This window comes from Protopterus annectens, chromosome 7.part0 (genome assembly GCF_019279795.1).
Source record: "Protopterus annectens isolate FY-2018-M chromosome 7.part0, PAN1.0, whole genome shotgun sequence".
Taxonomy (NCBI): Eukaryota; Metazoa; Chordata; order Ceratodontiformes; family Protopteridae; genus Protopterus; species Protopterus annectens.
The window spans coordinates 276191476-276213826 of record NC_056739.1 but is presented as its reverse complement, the minus strand read 5'-3'; the positions used below and the strand labels follow the sequence as shown (position 1 = coordinate 276213826).

At 41.4% G+C, this 22351-nt stretch overlaps 1 protein-coding gene across 3 annotated transcripts in view; it reads right to left on the bottom strand.

The window, feature by feature from the left end:
* Positions 1–22351, bottom strand: part of LOC122806392 (forkhead box protein P4-like) — a 1692547-nt gene that overhangs the window by 346665 nt on the left and 1323531 nt on the right. For all 3 annotated transcript variants that reach the window (XM_044076752.1, XM_044076754.1, XM_044076753.1), the window contains exon 9: positions 13509–13596. In XM_044076752.1, the coding sequence (XP_043932687.1) occupies positions 13509–13596 (88 nt within the window). The remainder of the gene's footprint in view (positions 1–13508; positions 13597–22351) is intronic.

The following is a 22351-nucleotide window of genomic DNA, read 5'->3' as shown; positions in this document are numbered from 1 at the left end:
GGGCTCCCTCATTTGTGTATCAACATGTTGAAAGTCTCTGGTTCCAGTTTCCACTCGTGTGGGTCCATGAGATTTCTGCTTAGTTTGTCTGCCAGTGTACTTAGTCTCCTGGCAGGAATTGAGCTTGCAGATGCACTTGGTAGCGCTAAGCTGTGTTCCACAGAGCCATGGCTAGTATGCAGAGGGGCAGGAATGGGTAACCCCCTGCTTGTTTATGTACCACATAACAGTAGTGTTGTCCATCTTTACCATTAATTGTCCTGGAAGAATGTGGTCCTTGAATGCTGTCAGCGCGTTCTGTACAGCTAACATTTCTTTTTGATTGATATGCAGGTGCATTTTACTTGGGCTCCATTTGCCCTAAATGCACTTCCCTGCAAGGTGAGCCCCCCCCATGCATAGTCTGATGCATCTGTTGTTAGGGTTTGGGCAGCAGGGGGGTAGAGTGAATGGTAGTCCCTTGTTTAGGTGGCAGGCCTCTGCCCACCAAAGGAGTTCTATCCATAGGCAAGATATGATAGGAATCATTATTTCTAGGTCCTGAGAATGTTGACACCATAGGCTTTTTAGATACCACTGTAGTTTCCTCATATGCAGTCTTGCATATGGAATTAGTAGAATGCAGGAGGCCATGAACCCCAAGACTTGTAGTATTTGCCTTGCAGATAGCAGGGTCTTTGTGGCCATTAGTTTGAAATAAGTTGTCAAATGAATTTGCTTCTCTGGTTTGAGGAAAGCCACCTGGAAAGTTTGTGTTCAAGCTTGCTCCCAGCAATATAACTTCTTGACATGGTACCAGATGAGATTTTTCGTTTATGGTGTACCCCAGACAACTGAGCACCTTTTGTACAAATGCCAGATGATTTAAAAGTATGTCCTGGCTTTCTGCCTGAATTAGACAATCATCTAGGTATGGATATATTTGAATTTTTCTTTGCCTGCAAAATGCAATGACTGGAGCTAGGCACTTTGTGAATACCCTGGCGTAGTAGTAGATAAGCCAAAGGGCAGTGCAGAGAACTGATAGTGCATGCCGCCTGCTTTGAAGCATAGGTATCTTCTGCAAGATTCCCTGATTGGGATGTGCAGGTAGGCTTCCTTTAGATCCAGTGTTGCCAACCAGGCATCTTTGCCTAGCAAAGGAAGCAACTGGTGAAGAGTTAGCATCTTGAATTTTGGAATAACCAAAAAAGTGTTTAAGATGGAGAGGTCCAGGATAGGATGACATGAATTGTCTTTTCTGGGTACCAGGAAAAGTCTTGAGTAGAAACCTTGTCCATTTTCTTCTTCTGGTACAGTTTGAATAGCCTTTAGGCTTAAGACAGAGTACTACCTTTTGAGCCTCTGACCACTGATTTGGGGGTAGATCTGGCCAACCGTTTGGGGTTGGTAATGAGTTCCCAGTTTTTTGCTTGCAGAGCAATCTTTCCCCCTAAAGGAGCAGACAGTTGAGAAGTGCTTGGAGTTTTAAGGTTAAGTCATTGAGACAGCTTACCATAGGGGGGAGTCTTAGTACTCCCTGATTTTAGTGGAAGCCCCCCACTGCTTAGTCTTGTGCATACCCTGGGACTGAAACCTGGGGGTTCTGCTTGTCCTGGGTTTGGACTGAGAAGGGCAGGAAAGGACCAATTCTTAGAAGGCCAATGCCTACTAAATCTTGGAGGCTGTACTTGTAGGAAATCCTTAACAGTTTGCATTGATTTAGGTTTTCCTCCATTTTTTTTTTAAGAACTTCTGCTTTGTTGCCAAAAAGGCGGTCCTGATTTAAGGAAGCATCCAACAATTTAGCTTTAACATGATCTGGCAAAGATCGCTCCTTAAGCAAAGCATGCCTTCTAAGTACAGACCCAGTGACAGCAGCCCTGCAAAATGCTTCTACTGAATCAAAACCACATTGCAAAGTATGTTTTCCAACCTGTTCAGCAGAATGCATTAAATCCTGTAAATCTTTATTTTCAGCACAGTCAGGACTCATCATCATTTTCTGTTTAAGCAACCCAATAACATGTTGCTGATACTTTAACATGTGAAACTGACAGTTTAAGGCCCTAATGGGCAAGGTTGCAGAAATGTATACCTTCTTACCCCATCTATCCATGCCCTGGAGTCTCTATCAGAAGGGGTAGGATTTTTGGCAGTAGTAGCCTTAATGCCCTTGGGTCCCTGTGAAATGGTCTCAGGATCCACAATAGGATTTTTAAAAAGGAACTTGAGAGAGTCAGGGACCCTGTAATATCTATCAGGTTTTCTGGGACAGGAGGTAAAGAATCAGGGGCCAAACTAGATTCCAAAAAGGCATCCTCAACAATGTCTAGTACAGGAGGGATAGCTAATGGCCTGGGTTGAGGCAGGAGTAAGAAATCCCTAAGCGTCTTTTTAGAATCAGAGTAATCCTGGCTTTCCCAGTGGAAATGCTCCCTAAGAGTATGCAAGGTTTCATCAAAAGAGAAATCCTCTGGAGGGGAAGCAGAGGGAATAGAGTCCTCTGCATCAGAATCCTCATGGGTAGATAAGGGTAAATCCTGGTCATCAGAAGAAACAGAAATTTCAGAATCCTGGTCAGAAGAGTCATAAGCAAATTCAGTCCTAGGTCTCTTAGAAGAGGTGGGTTGGCTTCCCCTGATTAAAGTAATAAGGTCTTCAGCCATTTTTATAATTTAGTTTTTAGGCATAGAGGCTTGAGCATGCGGTCTGGGCATCTGTTTTCTAGGCATGGTTTGAGTTTTAGGCCTTAAAGAAGAAGGTGGCGTCGGTTTAATATGCACATCAGTAGGCCTGAATACACCCTCAAATGCCGGTGCCTGCACAGCGGCTCCGGACCCATCCAAGGTAGATACATCCGCAGGTTCCACAGTTGAAGCATCTTGCGGCATACTGGACTCCGAATGGGTCTCAGTAGAGGCCTGCGAATCTGAAGTAGCGGGTATCAGGGGCTGCGAAAGCGCCTCACTAAGTACCAGTGAACTGGCTTAGGAGAAGCGTCGTCGGCAGCTTTGGACCTAGGCGGCCTATCTCTGTCTTTATCTTTGCGTTTTTTCGGAATGCCGGTAGTCGACTGGCTTACCAAAGACATATCTGGATAACTGAACCAAGAACCGAAATATTTAGAAGGGTAAATATACTGACGACGAATAGCTCATTGATTAAATAAGGCAGAAAACTGACAGCAAAGGCAAGGAATACAGTACGAATGAAAATCTTTATGAAGTATTTGTTTTCCACAAGAAATGCAATTAGTAACTTTTACTGACATCGGTAAAGAGCAAGAAAAAGTTTCTCCAACGGGGTACTTAGCTTTAGTTGAAGACTTCGGTTCTGAAACTCGAAAACGAACATTTCAGGAGTCAGCCGAACTGCTTCTGCTTCGGGCACCGCACGGCAAGAAAGACTGATGTAATGGCATCGGCTGCATGCTTTAGGCCCCTGACTACCTGACGTCATGGAAGATGAGACAGCAACCGACGCAGGACCCATGACTTTGATAATCAGGCCGACTGAGGGCTACTGCAAGCAGATAACCCAAATGTGATGACTGCAACAGTGAAACACGAAGAACATCTTAATCCAGCTAACAGATGACCTGATGAAATTTAAGTACACGTTTCACCTTTATGAATCCAACTCACATGCAGACACATTTGTGGATAATGTGATATACCCACTGATCCAAGAAACTATAGTCCTATAAGTCTCACCACCATTATCCGCAAACCAATGCAATGCATTATGGAACTTATTAACAAAGATGTGTATTCTACAAGCTCTGAACCTAAGCTGGTTTGGGTTTCTTAAAGGCAGATCCTTCCTACAGAATCAGGTGGTCTTCTTTGTACATGTCACTGATAAATTAGACTCCAATAAATTGGTTCACGATGCGCACCCAGATCTTGACAAGGCCTTAAATTCCATCCTACATTCAGACATGATCAACAAGCTAATCAAATTAAATGTAAACCCATTATGTTATCCAGTGTACAGCAAACTTGCAAAGTGACAGAACCCAATGTCTAAGTATGGGAGGTGCACCCTCTTCAAAAAGAGTTAACAGTGGTGTCCCCCAGGATTAGACACTGGACCACTTCTCTTTCATATTTACTTCTGATGTCAAGGCTGACATCAAGGGCCTGTGGCTTATCAAGCTTTTAGATGACTGCAAACTTGGAACCATTAATAACTCCACATCCAATTTCCAGATGCTTCAGAAAGGACTGACACAGTGGTACCTGATCTAAAACTAAAAGCCAAGAAATTCACCACTGTGAGCTTAGGCGAACTGAAGATGCATGGCCATGCCAGATAGTTGACTTCCCTTTGAAAGATGACTTAGCAATTAGGGAACTGAGCACTTTAACAATGAACTACTCTTTCATTATCACATATACTTTGTTGCTAGGAAATCCTTTTATCTTGCCAGACTAAACACCAGAGATATTTCTTACACATCTAAGAGACTTATCACTCTCTCTACTCTTCCTTCATCATGTCGATAAAGTGTATGGCCCTTTGGTATGTAAGTGTCTTAAGTATATGACCAAGCTTGAAAGACTGCAGTGTTCTCTCATTAAGATAGCCATAATCATGACCACCTTAAGCTAACCAGATGGTCTTACTGTAACATCTCTCTCTCTTTTCTGCTTCCTACAAACTCTTGTGAGGTGACCTCTGTCAAGACTATAAAGCCTCGAAGGATCTAGTCTTGTGACGTTTTGCATATCTACAAAAATAACAACACTTTTGACACCTGCTCAAGAGATCTTAAATTCCAATGAAACATAAATAGGACATGCTGCTGAGACAGATACACATCACAGAGAACCTCTCTTGTAGGATAGACTTCTTTTGGGTGTAAAGAAAATTAGCTTCCTGATCATCTTTAAGTAACCCAGATGAATGGATGGGCAATCAAAAATACATACCAGGTCTGGGCCCCTCAAGTCCTCATTGAACAGGATCATAACTAGGTATAAATTAGTCATAACAATGGGTACCTAGAACTTGGGGTGCTTTGGCTAGGCTAGTAAGGGTCCTCTGGACTAATAGCATAGTACTGAACTATGAAATTATGCATAAAAATTAAAAACAACAGTACTTTGCTCTTCAAGCAAGATGAAATATTAGGTGGTAAAGATATATAAATCCGGAGCACAACAATTTGAAGGAGGCCAGTGCTTGGGTTAACGCACAGAAAATATGCTATTTCCAGCTGAAAACTTACAAAGAGGCAAACCAATACTATCAGGAGATGACAAGACAGCAGAAAGAGTAATGCAATCTGGTAAGTTGGCCATGCCCAAGGACATGACCGAGCAAAGGCAAGTAGTTATGGAACAGCAGTCTGTAAATAACAGAGCAGGCATACTAGTAATCTGATAGTCTTCCTGAAAGAAATACATTAATGCAGTGGTGTAGAAAACAAAGTAAGAATAACATCAGTGTGGAAGTGTCAGTAGAGGAAGCTGAGGATGCAACAAGCAATGCAGAAAGAGACAGACAGGGTGACAGAGGCAGAAAGCTCCTTTAACAGGTATGTATGAAGCAACAAGATAGACTAGCAGGCTGGACATACAGCAGGGAACCATGAGATGATATGCTGTTTCAGGGTAGACTGGACTTTGGACTAAGATGAGGACAGAAGGAGTGAACCAAAGTAAACATCAAAGCATTTTAATTATGGAACAGTTTAAAGAATGGTAGAAGTAACAATGGATGAAATGTATTTAAGCTGGATGAGACCAAATGCAACTTGCACCAGGTGGTTACACCATTGTTTTACTTTTTAAGTGTCTTTGAGATGGTAGGCCATGGCAACATCAAGGTTAGTGAACAACTGTGGGCTGAAGACATAAAGAAGTGTCAGCACAGAAGAGCCAGGTACGACCAGGAGCCAGAAATAACATATACAGCATACAACACAAAACAGCTGGGCAAGTTGTGTGTATCAATGAAAATCAGGCTTGCTATAATTAAAAATGTCTGACTAAAATTGGTATGTTTTCAGACAAGCTAAAGAGGCAACAGGACCAATCCTTACAGAATGCCAGAATGAAAACCAACTGGCTACAAAAGAAGAAACTCAGGAGAAGTAAAATAAACTAAATAATGGCAAAACTCAAAATATACACAAGATTTTAGCTAGTCCAGCAACAGCATAAACCAAATGCAACAGGTAATTAATAAACATCAAAGAGAACATTTCCAGATGAGATACATGGTGGTGGGCATACATACACTTTACATGAGCTGTTTTAGGACATACTGGACAAATTTGTTCTTTCAATGGCAATACTATAATAATGGGGTATACAATAATTAGCTACCCTAGTAAACAGGAAGGGCCTTTTTTTCATTTTTTTTTGGGGGGGGGGGTTCTCCCCTCTGCATTATACTACTGCCCTCCAACTCAGTAACCCACATTCACTGATGGGTCTGCCAGCCCCCTCCTACCTCTGTGACTATCTCCAACAGGGCTGTGGCTGACACAAATCTTAACTGCACTCTGGGGATTTTGGCTGACCACATCCAACTGTGTGTGTGGGGGGGCTTGCTTTATGACTTTCCCCTGTTACTTTCTCCCTCCCATGGTTCTTGTGATAACATATGAACATCAGGCCTCAGCCACAGCTCTGCCATGTCCACCGCCCTATACACTCTTTGAACCATGCCTCCCAATTATGATTTTCTTTTCCAGTTTTATATTGCATATTGTAGTTTGAATTTAGACATGCAAATGGTACAGAAATGTTTCCCCTATGAGTGATCAAGGCAAGGTCAGTCATCATAAACCAATTCCTCTATTATAAATAATCGAGAATACTACTTGTGTAATAACCTGGTCTCAAAACATCATTGTTGATGAGACGTAAATCCCGCTGCACTACACTGCAAATGTTAGGTTCACACACCCTCACTACTTATATTAACACCTCTGCATCTCCCATGTTAAGGGATTCAGCCACTAAACACCAGTACTTAAGTATTACAACTCTGACACTGCACAATCTTGCAGAAACAAAATCTTTTATTTTCCTTTTCTCTGATACGGGGAAACCTCGGCAGTTGAAGTACAGCACAACATCAGCCTATTGTAACCATAAAGCACTGATCATTTTTCTATAAATACATCATATCGTTAGCATAAAGAAAAGAAGCCCTGTTCATTACACAGGTGACCTGCATTTAAACAAAGACCTAGGAACTCGAAGTGCCAGCCAATGAGGGGGAGAACTTAACAAGCTAAGTTTGCTGGTCTGAGCTAAGGAGATGAGTCTAAGGAGGACCTCCAGAAGAAGGGATGACTGAGCAAATTCTGTTTCTAAACAGCAGGACAGTCACAGCTCCCTAAGACACACATCCAGTGATTTCAGTAAATTTTTCTTGTCCTGCTTATCAGACAATAGTGTGGAACAGTGCACTACATCTGGAATGCCCATCAGAGACAACTCACTGAAAGGATGCAAGGCTTAAACAATATGCCCTACATGGAATGACTCAAAGCCCTGACACAATATTCAGTATCCTGCAGACTGGTAAGACATGACCTGTATCTGGTGTACAAGATATCCTCATACCCATTACTGATGGATTTACTGCACATCAGCTAGTCAAATGGCATCAGAAATGCTGCTCTGTCTAGGGATCTAAACCTCTTCTGCAACATCAACAGAATAGTTTGGCAGGATAGATATACTGTGCAGAGGATACAGCTGCTGTGGAACAAACTTCCCATCCACATCAAACAAAGTATATTCCTATCAATATTCAAGTGAAACTTAGATCTATGGATGGGAAACAGAAAATGTACACCGGGACTGACCCTTATACTATTAATTGGCAGAGACAGCTCCTAAATGCTTTATCACATGCATTGGTCACTTCCAATTATCTATGGTATCATCCCAGGTACTCTCACTAGGAGTAATATATAATTACCAACCATGCGATGGGTAAAGCTAACCTATACCCAAATGGGATAGGTTACTTAGATCACAAAAAGGGGAAAAAGGCTAGGCTTAAAATAGCCTGAAAAGGTAGTTAGCATAGTACTTACCTATGAACCTATGACACAATTAAATATTTAACATTCATAAAACAACTTCTTCTGTAATAACTTTTTTTTTAATACAAGAGTGCTTTGTGGAATCTGAAGAGATTAAGAACATTGAACTGTGAAACTGTAAATTGCAGTCTTGGATCAGAAGCCTAAAACCAACTTACAGTTTTCTCAGGCATATCCAGGTTCAAGCCACAGTTCCATGCAAACTTTTTATACAAGAACAGCAGCAGTGGGTGTGTGCAACGTGTATAACCACCATTTACACAGCCATTGATACTGTGAGCAGTGCCTTCTCATTGCAAATCAGACTTGCAATAATGTATGAAGTAGGCAAGTTAGAAGCTGCAAATACAAGCTAAGAACCCAATGTACTACCGATAAGGTTTCCTCCTGAGGAAAATGTGTCTGGTGAATGAACACAGTCACCACAAAGGCAAAAATCACATCATCTAGGGGGAAAAAACAACTGTGATTCACTTACATTCTGACATTGTTAGCAGACTTTGCAGGCATTAAGCTGTTCAGCAAATTCCCATATTTGGGTGCAGACCCATTGTTTACATCCACAAGTTTCTGTTACTAAGTAGCACAGCTGTAGACTGTTATTCCTTACAAGAGTCAATACATAGTAAGCAACTTGATGGACAGTAGTTCTGACTAATGTCACATAGAAATTGCAAACACAAAGAAACAAAACCACAATGTGCTGGTAAAAAAAAAATTCAGTAATCCGTGGCAAACTACTTTACTCCCCAAACCTCAGATATTAGTCGGCCTAGTCTCCTTGTTCAAATATTCAGACTGCTTCCATTGACTGTTGTAGCTCCTTTTACTCCCTCTGCATAAATCAGCTAGCACTACATGTAGTTACTGCAATTTCAGCAAGACAGGGCAGAAAACAACCCCAAATTATATCTATCTATATCTATCTATATATATATATATATATATACATATATACACACACACATATATATATATATATATATGCATACATCTATATATATATATATATATATATATATATATATATATATATATAATGTATACACACACACACACACACACATATATATATATTACAAACTGTGACTGAATGAACTATACATGTGTTTGTCACCTCATAGTAGCTGAGCACTGTAGATTATTATGGTATGCAACAATTCTATTAGTAGCACCTCCCATCAGGAACACAGTCCCAAAATCTAGGGTATCTTACAAAACGAAGTAATATTATCTCAGGTGGGTATCTTAAAGTTGTGTTTCTTCAAGAAGGTAAAAAAAATGACATTTTATTAGTATTTTCTGTAAAATAACGTCTGAAATCTGTAATGCTTTTATTAACTAGTGGGTTTAATCTTCACTGGCCTGACACAGACATGTCATACATTTTACAAGGATCAGAGTAATGTTCAGGCAAGATGCAGGATGTAAGTGAAAGCCCCAGTCTCAACTAATGTTTTTAGTGGGTTGGGCATCATGGTTAAAGTCTTCACCTCACAGACGCAAGGTACAGGATTTGATTCAGTCTTCAGGTCGGTTAGCCTAGCATTCACCTATGAACCTCACTGGATTGGCATATTGATTAAGGTGTTTGACAAAACAGACAGGGTTTAATTCTTGGGTCTACATCACTCTATCAAATAAAACGCTGCAGGGTGAAGCGTGGAGAATCCGCTGCTCGTCAGGACAGGTTACAGTAGAACTTGTAAAAAACAGATCAAATCTTCTCACGAAAAATATTTATTCAGTAAAATCCACACACGGAAAAGATAAATGGAATACTTTCCACATAAACAGAGTTGGTTAAGCGCTTTCGACTGGATCCAACAGCCAGTCTTCCTCAGAACTAATGAACACTAAGGAATAAAGAGCTTTTATGCTGCAAAATCAGCGGTTGAAAAAACCGCGCCAAACGGATATTTGAACAGTTTTAACATTGTTTAAAGAAACAGCTACTTGTTGATACAACAAATAGAAACAGCACCTGACGTGCTTAATTTCCCGCTAATGTCTTACAGTCAAACTAGCTTGCTTTTCTTCCATTATGGTTCAGATGACAACTCAACTGTGCACAAAGTATACATAGTATACATATGCATGCATAAAAAATTATACATGGGCATGCATAAATAATTGAAATAGTGCAATGCAATTGCGCTTAACAAGTAAATGTGTTCGGTGCATCCGCTTCTCTCCGTGAACCCAAACATAAATTTAAACGCAATTAAATATTAATATATACATTTACTAGATAAATATATATCCAATAATTGAAATAAAACTAACAAAATTGATATAGAACTGTGGACTACCTAATGTATATATATATAATACCTAATCTTCATAAATGAATATTTCTAAAAACTCTAAAATATATTAAAATTCCTTGTAAACATGAATAAGGATGTCTTGTACCTTGTTAATGTATATTCAACCAAGGACTTTCAACGAAAGTAAACAAAGGTTACATGTGTAAGTAAATGTTCAAAGAACCAGTTACGAACATTAATACATAAAAACATAGTAGTATTATCATGTTAATATTAATAGGTTGTTAAACATTGTAGTGAAAATGTGGTTGCATGGTACTGTATAATAGCTAATGTGAGACCTACAAATTCTCAATATTAAAATCTATATGTTCTATAAATAGATACATTATCCAGCTACTGATTCCCTAATGGTATGGAACAAAATGAGCAACTGATCTTGTAATTGTAAGATGTTCAAGTGTTAATAAGAAAGGGCTTAATACTGATGAAGTCATTAAGACCTGGACTTCTTGTTGCATCAGTCTTAATTTGCCATACACTTTCTTTCAGGGCCAATAAATTCTTCCAATTACCTTCCAACTTTTCAATTCGGTCAATAATAGCAAAAGTAAAACTATGTCCTACACCTTTATCTAAGATGTGTCTATAAAGAGCATTTTTTGTATCCTTTCTACGTATTTTGTACATGTGTTCATATATCCGCTTTTTTATAGTCCTTTCTGTTTTTCCTATGTAAAACATATTGCATGCTTTACACTTAGCAATATACACAACTTGTTTACTATTGCAATTGCCTTTCAAACATCTAATCACTGTATGGTTAATATCTTCCAAAGTGATTTTGTCCGCTTCATTAATGTAACAGCAATATCGACATGTTCCACATTTTTTACTTCCACCACTTTGTTTAATTACTGTATCATGATCTCTACCTGCATATTCCAGCATACGTTTGATATTGGGTGCCACCTTATAAACAATTTTTGGTGCATTTCCTATCTTGACATCTAAATTATTAGAAGTTATGACATCCCAATGTCTAAAAAGAATTGCTTTTACATAGTGTACATAGGGCGTGTAAGTGAGTACACACACTCTATTTGACTTCAGATCAAGATTACTAGTGTTACCAATATTTCCAGAGCCTTGTGTACCTAATAAAGGTTTGTATTTGTTGCCCCATTGAGATGTAACATAAAGCTCTTTATTCCTTAGTGTTCATTAGTTCTGAGGAAGACTGGCTGTTGGATCCAGTCGAAAGCGCTTAACCAACTCTGTTTATGTGGAAAGTATTCCAGTTATCTTTTCCGTGTGTGGATTTTACTGAATAAATATTTTTCGTGAGAAGATTTGATCTGTTTTTTACAAGTTCTACTGTAACCTGTCCTGACGAGCAGCGGATTCTCCACGCTTCACCCTGCAGCGTTTTGTTTGGTAAATAGCAGTTTGGATTCGTTTTTGTCCCCACTCTATCAAATAGTCTATTCATTGAATCACTATTCATTGAACTCACAAATGAAAGCTCATTTCACCGAACGACCATTCCAGCGGAAATTCTCCAAGGGAAAGGAAACTAGTCGGCCAGCTACTGACTGTAACAAAAACACTACACAATTTAAAACTCAGCAAAGTGGGGGGCTTCACCCCCACACACTCCTAACTAAATATACCAACTCAAAGATTACACTACAGTGGAGAAAAGGCAAATTCTCAATGATGGCCAACTACTTCCTTTCCCTGAGAAAAAAATTGCTGAAATCAGCTTTCGCTAAAGTGAATTCAATGAATAGTGATTTGATGAATAGACTATTTGACAAAATGATATAGACCCTTAATTCTCACCTTTGATGGAAATTTGCTAAGCTTAAAATTTGCCCACAGTGGCAGCTAGTCTAGTACCTACCTATAAATCTAGGGACCAATAAGTATGTTCATAACAAGTTTTCTGTCATGGAATAGTGGAAAAGTTATAAAAGCAGGTGAGTTAACAAGGTGAAAACATGAACAAAGATACGACAAAAAGAACTAGCAGTTTATGTAGAGTGCTGTATATAATTCAGGCTGAGTACTCCCAATAAGCATCATCAAGTCAATTAGCAATTTAAAAGTGTAAAAAAGCAAAGCATTTGTAAGGCAGGACTACTGGACAAAACATGCCAAGGGGCTTACCAGTTTTCAAACAACAAACAGATAGTGGAGTAAAGTGTCTATCCTTATGTTCGCTGTTTCCTCCTGGCATACTGCACACCTCATATCACTGAATATTTTCAAACATCATTTTTTAATTTACCCAAAAATAAGTAGTAAGACAGCATTTTTTATGGTTTTACTACTGTTAGACCTTAGGCTCAGTCCATCATGCACCACCTAGTTAGTTGCACTCTGCACCACTCAGTAAACATCTAATAGAAATGTAACAAAGGAAAAAAGTGCAACTGACTCTGGTGTCTTGTCACTGCAATTGAAAGAGCACTTCATTCTACAGAAGCAAAGACACAATAAAACAGAGAGAGAGAGAGTTAACCCTGGATGTCCAGGTAAACTATTTAACAGAAGCCACAAATGTACTTGTATAAAGCCAATTATGGCTTTGTGAGCAATATTGCAAAGCAAGATGTGTACTTGTGATTACAGAAACGTCTGAGTGTAGTTATGTGAGACTCTTCCCCCAGTTACCTACCAGTCAGAATTTTATAGGCATAATCACAATTAATCACATGGGGAACACTTTGTGATCACAAAGCATGTTAAACATTGTGTGTTGTGGTTATATGGCACTTGCTACAAAGCTGAAATCTACATTTTATGAGCAGAATTGTGGCTTCTGTTAAAGTGCTTACACAGACACCTGGGATTGGGTTTGTGATTTTTTTTTACTTTGTATTAAGTCTAGCAGAAGTGTATATCATAGCACATCTTCGATACGTAGCAAAACAATAGTTAATCCATGGCAATCTTAGTTAAAAAAAAAAAAAAAAAAAAACACAAAACACTAGGACCAGCCAACAGCAGCTTCTTTTGAAGAAATTCTACTACATACAGTACAGGAGTAATGACAGCTTCAATCCACACAGTGTGTTTTGTCTATATGCTAATAAAATCTGGCCTCTAAAATGAAAAGTGAACATATGCAGTAGAGATCAGCATTTATGGGATGATGTAGTGGACAGGGTACAAACCTGGATTTCCAGTTGCTGAACCACTTGCATTTGGACTCGACACTGGGCAGTGCTGCGGTCATCTAGTGCGTGTTCACTGTTGAGGTGCCTACAGAAGACAGTGTTAAGGAAGAGTGGTTAGAAAGACCTATACTACAGCATAGTACATAGACTGGGCATCATATCCTGGTTTCTGTGCAAAAATCTACTTTCATCCAAGGTTAACTAATGATTACTGACAGATTACTTTTCACTTCTGCAGTACAAAAATATATATATTTTTTTTATGGAGTACTTGAGGAGTAAAGTGACAAGTCACTATGCTGTATATTTGAAAAGTGTCTGTGAAAGGCCAACCACCTTTCTACAGTATAATCATCACGGATTACAAATGCATATTCATCCATCTTTTGCACCATCAGCAAAGAAAGTCCTGTATCAAAGTAGTAAACCATCAAGTCAATATCCAAAAAATGCAGGTACAAGCTACTACCTCCTACCATGAAGTCATTATGCAGTGTAACAAGATTCTTGCAAAAAGACATGACATACTGTGACAATTTACTGTCACTTGAACCCTGCTTCTTTACAATCATGATTGTATAATCCCTATCTCAAACAGCTAATGAGTTTTGTGATTTGTTATTGTGTTTCATGTACCTCACGGCTGTATATAGGTTCATAGGTCTGTACTAGGCTAATGGACCTGGAGCCTTTGCAAGCCTAGCCCATAGGATTACCCTGGCATTGTGCCACCCAACCTTAGTTCCCAGTGCCTTTGTCGAGTACAGTCACTGGAGTGATCCCAGAGGTGAATTTACTACTTCCCATCCACTCATCAAGATTTCTCTTGAAGAGGGGCAGTGAGGTGCTCTGATTGACATGTATGGCAAGTCTATTGCATAGCTCCTAGTTGGCCAGTTCTATAAAAAATTCTATAAAAAAAGATTTAAGACAGGCTACAATGAGGAAGAATAACTTGGAGCATGATTCTGGAGGTTGGGATAAGAGATCCCTTACTAAATCAGAACTTCAGGAAAGGCATTGCGTATGGTGAGGAAATGTAAAGGGTAAAATACCAAACAACAATAGTCATAATGCTGCAAATGAAATAAGGGTTTTGAAGAATACACTATAAAACTCAGAATAACGATGTAAAAAGAAGCTTGTTTACATGGCAAATGAGTTAAGGAATACATTATAGATGGTAACTTTGGAAAGGCTGAACTGCTAATGTTTTATATAGTATGAACAGGATAATAACACAGAAAGGGAAACTATAAAGATGTTGGTTACAAGAATACAAGGACAGCATAAAATGTGAGATTGGTATTACTGGTAAGAAAAAATGTGTTAAACATTATTGTAATTTTTTTGCTGACATTAAATGATGTGTTCTCTTGATAGTGGTCCAATATAAGATATGATGTGTGTTTAATAATATCACATAATGTTAACCCTACTCTTTCCAATAAATGCGTTTATCTAATCAACATCAATTTATCTAATCACCATCAATTTGACAGTATTTAGCATCTCACCAGAAGGATGGCACCTCAAAACTCATATTATTTGTATCTGACAAATGAACCAAGTTGTCAAGACAACTGTGTTTTTTAATCCATTTTAAGAATGTCTGCACAAGAACTACAAAAAAATTTTTTCAAGATATAAACAAGTCAAACAGTGGCTAGATATGCAAGGCATCAAGGCGTCCCCCGAAGAGCCTACTGTGTATATATCCATTTTTCCTCTTTCTACCTCAGTCTTTAGAGATCACTTTCTTTGAGTGCACTCTGCTATCCATACTACAAGTTAGTCTATGTTCTATATATTTTTTATTAAGAAGTTATGGATTAGCCAAGTCAAAAGTTTTAGTTAAACCTACATATGTATCTGTCATGTTAAGTTGCATCATTTTATATATTTTCTTAATTACTAAAATTAGACATGGTGACTACAAGTTTTAATGGATCTTCCTGTTGGCAGTTTATTCAAATTTATTTTGTCTGTACTTGATAACAACCTTACAACTTAGCAGTTTCTCAACTGCTTCCTTTTGCCCTTGGGTTTTCAAAGTTAATGGGTGCCAAATGTAACGTTACATCTGTCTTATTAATGCATACTACACAAAAATATGCATCCCCCTAAAAAAATTTTTGCATGTTCAAATAGCTGCAAATAATGGGAAAAAAGATGGAAGCAAATTGCTCACCTGTTAGTTAAAATAGAAAATTTCTAGATGACACCTGCAAGAATATATGTCCCAAATTCAGCCTGTCTGTTAAGGTATGAATGAAAGGCTTTGGTCAAAGATCCTCAAGTACAATCATGTTTGGCTTAAAACTATTAATAACTAGGCATTAAATGAAGGATGACATTTACTTTCCTTTAATTATTAAATTAAATGTACAAAGGGCCACCTTATGGCCTCTTCTTAATGTTTTGGGAGAAAAAGGGTAGAGGAAAGAGTATAGAAATGAAAGGCAAGCACCATATTTAGGGGATGTCAGTATGCCCTGCAGGCATGTAGATGCAAAGGTTGCCCTGGTTTTGGAGAATGTAGCCAGCTGGTAGTGCTTGGTGAAAGTGTGGATAGATGTCCAGGTAGCAGTTTCCAAAATATCCTTAGTTGGAACTTCTCTCAGGAAGGCAGTGGAAGTAGAGGTTGCTCTAGTGGAATGAGATCTGACAGATTTGGGAGGACTCTTTCAATGAAAGGAATAGCAGAAGTGGATGCAATGAGAGATCCATTTAGAAATGGTCTGTTTGGCCCACTCTGCCCCAGGAGCGAAAGAAACCAGAAGCTGGTCAGACTTTCTGACTGATTTGGTCCTATACAGGTGAAATCTAAATTGTCTGTGTACGTGAAAGGTATGAAAAATTCTTTCCCCTTTATTTTGGGGGCTAAGAAAGAAAGTAGGGAGATGGATGGTCTGGTTGAGGGTGACCTCTGAGACCACTTTAGGCATAAAGGAGGGGTTACTCCTGAGTGACACCCTGTCTTAGTGGAAAATAATGAAGGGCTGAGTAGCCATAAGGGCCTGGAGTTCGGAAACTCTCCTGGCAGAGGTGATGGCCAGCAAGAACACAGTTTTCCAAGAGAAGTACTTCAGGTCAGCTGAAGCAGCTGGTTCAAAGGGAGGCAAAATCAATTTTTCCAGGACAAAATTTAGGTCCCACGCTGGAGTAGGTAGTCTTCTTGGTGGTCTGATGTGTGCCACCCTGCTAAGGAACAGTTTTAAGAGGTGGTGGGAAAATATAGGCTGATTCAACTGGATAAAGGCAGAAATAGCTAAGGCATGTATCTTGATGGAAGAGTAAGACAGCCCCTGTTCTTGGAGGACTGCCAGATAGTCCAGAATCAATGGCAGAGTGGCATGAGAGCTGTTGATGCCCTTGCTGTGGCACCAGACAGTAAATAATTTCCATTTGGCTGAGTAGGCTTTTCTGGTGCTGGGCTTTCTGGCCTCCTTGATGATGTTTAATACCTGCCTGCTGAAGGCTGTAGTGTCATCCACCCTTGGGGTATCAGCCATGCGGACAGCTTGAGAGTAGGGAGGCTTGGGTGCAGTACTGTCCCTTTCTCCTGAGTAAGGAGGTTTGCTGATAGGAGCAGGCTCATGGGAGGTTGTTTGGCCAGACTGAGAAGCAGGGGTACCAGTGTTGCCTGGGCCAGTCTGGAGTAATGAGAATTACCTTTGGCCCTTCCTCCCTGATTTTGAGAACAGGGGCAAGGAGGGAAAGCATACATGAACAGGTTTCCCCAGTGGAAGGAAAGGGTGTCCACCCTCCATGCATCTGGATGGTATTCTCTGGAGCAGAACTTGGTTAGCTGGTGGTTCTCTGGGGTTGCAAAAAAGTCTATGTCCAGATTCCCCCCAGTGTTGGGTGATGATGAAGACAGTCTCCTTGTGCAGCTGCCACTCATGGGGGTCCAGAAGGCTTCTACTTAGTTAATCTGCCAGGGTGTTTTGTTTCCCTGGCATGTACTGAGCTATCAGATGCAGTCCCAGATTTCAGCCTGACTGCCAGATTTGCACAGCTAAGTGACATAGGGGGTAAGAGCGAGTTCCCCCCCTGCTTGTTGATGTACCACATTACTGTTGTATTGTCTGTCTTGATTAACAGCACCCCTGGAATCAGGTGTTCTTTGAAGGTTAGGATTGCACAGTGCACTGCCAACATCTCTTTTAGACTGATGTGGAGGTCCTGAACCTCCTGCTCCCAAATGCCTTGAGTTCACATACTCCCTAGGTGTGCCCCCCAGGCTGTCTGAGGCGTCTGTGGTAATGGTCTGTCCCTGTGGGAAAGTGATGAACAGTAGCCTTTGTTTTGGCTGCATGCCTCTGCCCACCATAAGAGTTCCTTTTTTAAGCAAGGAATCAGGGGCAGCTGGTGTTCTAGTGACTGTTGGCACCTGTGGTACCATTGTGGTTTCCTCATGTGTAATCTGGCTAGGGGTACCAGCAGAATGCAGGAGGCCATGTACCCCAATGCTTGCAGGAATTTCCTTGCTGTGAGGTGGGTCTTGCGGACCAGCTGTGTGAAGTAAGAGTGGAGGTACCCTCTGCTTCTCCTGGGGAAGGTAGGCTGCTTGAGTGGATGTGTCCAGAAGATTGCCCAGGAAGGTTAACCTTCTCATGGGAAGAAATTTGGACTTCTCTTGGTTGATAGTGAAAGCCTATGGAGGATAGGATAGTTTGAACAAAAGTGAGGTCCTATAAGAGTCTCTCCTTGGTGCCTGCCTGAATAAGGCAGTCATCTAGGTAGGGGTAAATCTGAATGACGTTCTGTCTGCAAATGGCAATGACTGGAGCCAAGCACTTGGTAAATACTCTGGGAGCGGTGGATAAGCCAAAGGGCAGAGCAGAGAACTGAGAGTGTTGTGACCCTGCTCTGAATCGCAGGTAACTCCGGCAGGACTTTCTTATGGGAATATGGAGGTAGTCATCCTTCTGATCTAGGGTCACTAGAGAAGCATGTGGCATCAACATTGGTAAGAGTTTTTGTAAGGTTAGCATTTTGAATTTTGGTACCAGGAGGGAGACGTTCAGAGTGGATAGGTCATCTAACATGGGATGGCAGGTATCCTCCTTTCTGGGTACCAGGAACAGCCTTGAATAAAATCCTTTTCCAGCCTGTTCCTTGGGCACAGGCTCCACAGCTCCTTGGGCATAAAGTTTTTGTATTTGACAGATGACTTTTGCCTACTGATTTCCTGGCACATCTGGGAAGCCTGAAAATCTGGAGCTTTCTTTGAAAGAGAATCTGTACCCACTGGTAAGGATTTTTAGGACCCATAAATCTGAGGTGATGGTCTGCCAATTGTCTAGGAAGAAGGAGAGTCTTCCTGCTAGTCTGTGTGGGTGGCGGTGGGGCAGAGGGGGCATAGAGTCATTGTGAGTCCTTGGAAAAGGGAAGGGGCTTAGAACTCCCCTGTCTAGGCATAACAGTGGAACATTGTCTGGATCTCTGCTGGCTTTGTGACTGGTGCCTTGTAGGTCTGTCCCTGTGTGCCTTCCTCTGGACAGACTTTGAGCAGGAAAGGACCAATGCTTAGTGGGGAAGTTTCTGCTGAACCTGGGAGGTTAAACCTGCAAAATTTCCTTCACAGTCTGCATAGACTTGGCCTTGTCTTCCATTTTCTTAACAACCTCCTCAGATTTAGGCCCAAACAGCTGGTCCTTATCCAGAGGGATATCCAACAATTTTGATTTTACCTGGTCACGTAAAGGTTGTTCCCTTAACCAGGCATACCTTCTGATCAAAGAGCCAGTGACTGCTGCCCTGCTGGAAGCTTCCAAGGCATCAAACTCACAATGCAGAGAATGTTTGGCTACCTGGGAGCTGGAAATAATAAGATCAGCAAGTTCCCTGGTAGTACTGCTGTTTGGTAGGGTTGAAACTTTTTGTTTAAGTAATTCCAGTACATTTTGCTGGTATTTCAGCATATGGAATTGACAATTTAGAGACCTAATGGCTAGGGTAGCCAAAGTATAGGCTTTTTTGTCTAGTCTAAGGCTCTGCTCTCTTTGTCATTTGGAATGAGATTTTTAGAGGAATTAGCCCTAGCCCCCTTAGGACCCTGAGTAATAACCTCTGGGTCAGCTGTTGGATTTTTCAAAAGATACTTATGGCTGTCTTGCACCCTATAATATCTTTCTGGCTTCCTGGGGACAGGTGGAAGTGAGTCAGGGGTGAGTACAGACTCTAGAAAGACATCCTCCACCATATCCAGGACAGGGGGAATGACCAGAGGTTTATGTTGTGGCATAACCAGGAACTCTCTCAGTCTCTTCTTTGACTGAGCTGAGGGTAATCCTGCACCTCCCAGTGAAAATGTTTCCTAAGAGAATTTAAAGTTTCCTCAAAAGAAAGGTCCTCAGGAGAGGAGGAAGCAGTGACAGGGTCTTCAATATCAGAGTCCTCAAAAGCTGCCAAAGTTTGCTCTTCAGTGTCAGAATCTTCCAGGATGTATTCTTCTGAGTCCTGATCAGAAAGGGCCTCAAGAGAAGTGTTTTCCTTTTAGCAGGGGTGGTTTGGGTAGGTTGGCTTCTCCTAATAAGGGTGATTAAATCCTCTTCCATTTTGAGCAGCTGCTGGGGCTGCATGGCAGGCTGAGGGAGGAGGCCGGTGACTGGGTCCCTGAGATGCGGTCTCTTTAGAGGTAGGCTTGGACTTGGGCCTAGAGGATTCAGAGGCCTTATACAGGGTTAGCTTAACCAGCGGCATGGTCATCAGAACTGTCTCTGAGGAAGCCAGTGCCTGCGAAGCAGCTCCGGACCCAACCACATGAAAGAAAGCCAACACCCTTGCAGGAGAAGATGGACCCAGCGGCAGTACCAGACTCCGAGCAGGTCTCGGTAGAGGCCTGCAACAGTTCGCCGGCTGACGTCAGGGGCTGTGAAGGTGCCTCATTGATTTCAGCAACTGTAGCTGGCTGCCTTCAGATCGGAGTCGCCCATGCGCCTAACTTTGTGAGGCCCATCCTTTTCTTTATCTTTCTTTTTTCTAGGTAATTCCACAGCAGCCTGACTCACCAACGCCATACAGCGATGAGAAAAAGTCGGTGTCTAGCTACAATTTCAGCTCTTCTTCTAATAGTTCTGGAATAAAACAAGGCACAGAACTGACATCCAGGGATGTCGTGGTCTGGGCCTAAGCAGGTGATGCAGAGAGAATGAAAGTCTCGGTGTGGGATCTGTTTTCCACAATTGAGAGAGTTACTGACTTTCTCTTACATCGGATAAAGCATAGAAAAGGTTCCCCCAATGGGATACTTGGCTTTAGATGGTGTCTCCCTCACTCTGGCAACGGCTGACCAACGCACTAGCAAAAATGCTTCTGTTTTGGGCTCCACAGCAAGAAAGACTGATGTCATTATGTCGGCTGTCTCTTTTTATAGCCCTGATGACCTGATGTCAGCCTCTGCACCTAGACAGCCGACGTAGGAGGGAAATCCTTTACTATGGTATTCGGGCCGGCCGAGGGCTACCCAGCAGGGAAAACCCACAAGTGACGACTGCAACAGTGAAACATGAAGAAAGTACAGTTGTGTACACTTACCATAAATGTAGATGTTTGAGTGTATTCACTGTTGCAGTCATCACACTTGGGTTATTTGCCTGCAGGTATCCCTCAGTCAGCCCGAATACCAGAGACTTAGTATTTCTGTGTCAGTTGCTGATGCTCCAGGACTGATGTCAGGTCGTCAGGGGTATAAAAACAGGCAGCCAATGCAATTACATCAGTTTTTCTTGCCCCAAATGTCAGGAGCCCCCAACAGGGAGCTAAGTTATGGTAGAAAAAACACCACCAGTAAAAAGTAAATACCAACAGCCCTGTAAAGGGTGAGTAATAAAGATAGAGAAAGAGAGAGAGAGAGAGAGAGACAAGGGGCTGGAGGGTGGGAAACCAGGACTGCAACAGTGAATACACTCGAACATCTACATTTATGGTAAATGTCCACAACTGTATTATGTTCTTCATGTTTCACTGCTGCAGTCATCACACTTGGGTTGATTCCCAAAGCTGAAGAGTGGGTGGAGGCAGTTGAGAAGAGCTGGGGCTGGCTAGTATGCCCTGTAGAACTGTTATTGCAAAACCCACCCTGGATTTGGAAACGACAGGCAGGTGATAATGCTTGGTGAAGGTGTGAACAGAACTGCAGGTAGCAGCTTCCAGAATGTCCCTGGTAGGGACACCCCTGAGGAATGCTGTAGAGATAGAAGTTGCCCTAGTGGAATGCGTTCTGACCCCCTGAGGGGTTGGTTTCCCATGGTGTTTGTAACAGAAATGGATATAGTGTGCTATCCATTTGGAACTTGTTTGTTTAGATATGGCCTTGCCCTCTGCTCCTGGTGCAAAACTGACTAGTAACTGGTCAGATTTCCTGAAGGGCTTAGTCCTAATCAAGGTAGAATCTGGGCTGTCCGTGCATGTCTAAAGAGTGCAGGATCCTTTCCCCTTTATTTTGAGGATTAGGAAAGAAGGTTGGCAAATGGATAACTTGGTTGACAGCTACACTGGACACCACTTTAGGCATAAAAGTACAGTTAGCCCTGAGGGAGACACTGTCAGCATGAAAAATAATGAAGGGTTCCACAGCCATAAGTGCTTGCAACTCAGACACTCTTCTAGCTGAAGTGATGGCCAGAAGCAAGGCTGTTTTCCGAGAGAGGAATTTTAACTCTGCTGACGCTGCAGGCTCAAAGTGGGGGGGGGGGGGTAGCGTGAGCTTTTCCAGTACAAAGTTATGGTCCCAAGCAGGGGTGGGAACTCTCCTAGGTGGCCTTAAGTTGTTGGCCCCTCACAGGAACAGTTTGATGAGGGAGTGAGAGAAGAGAGGTGGCACAGTGTTG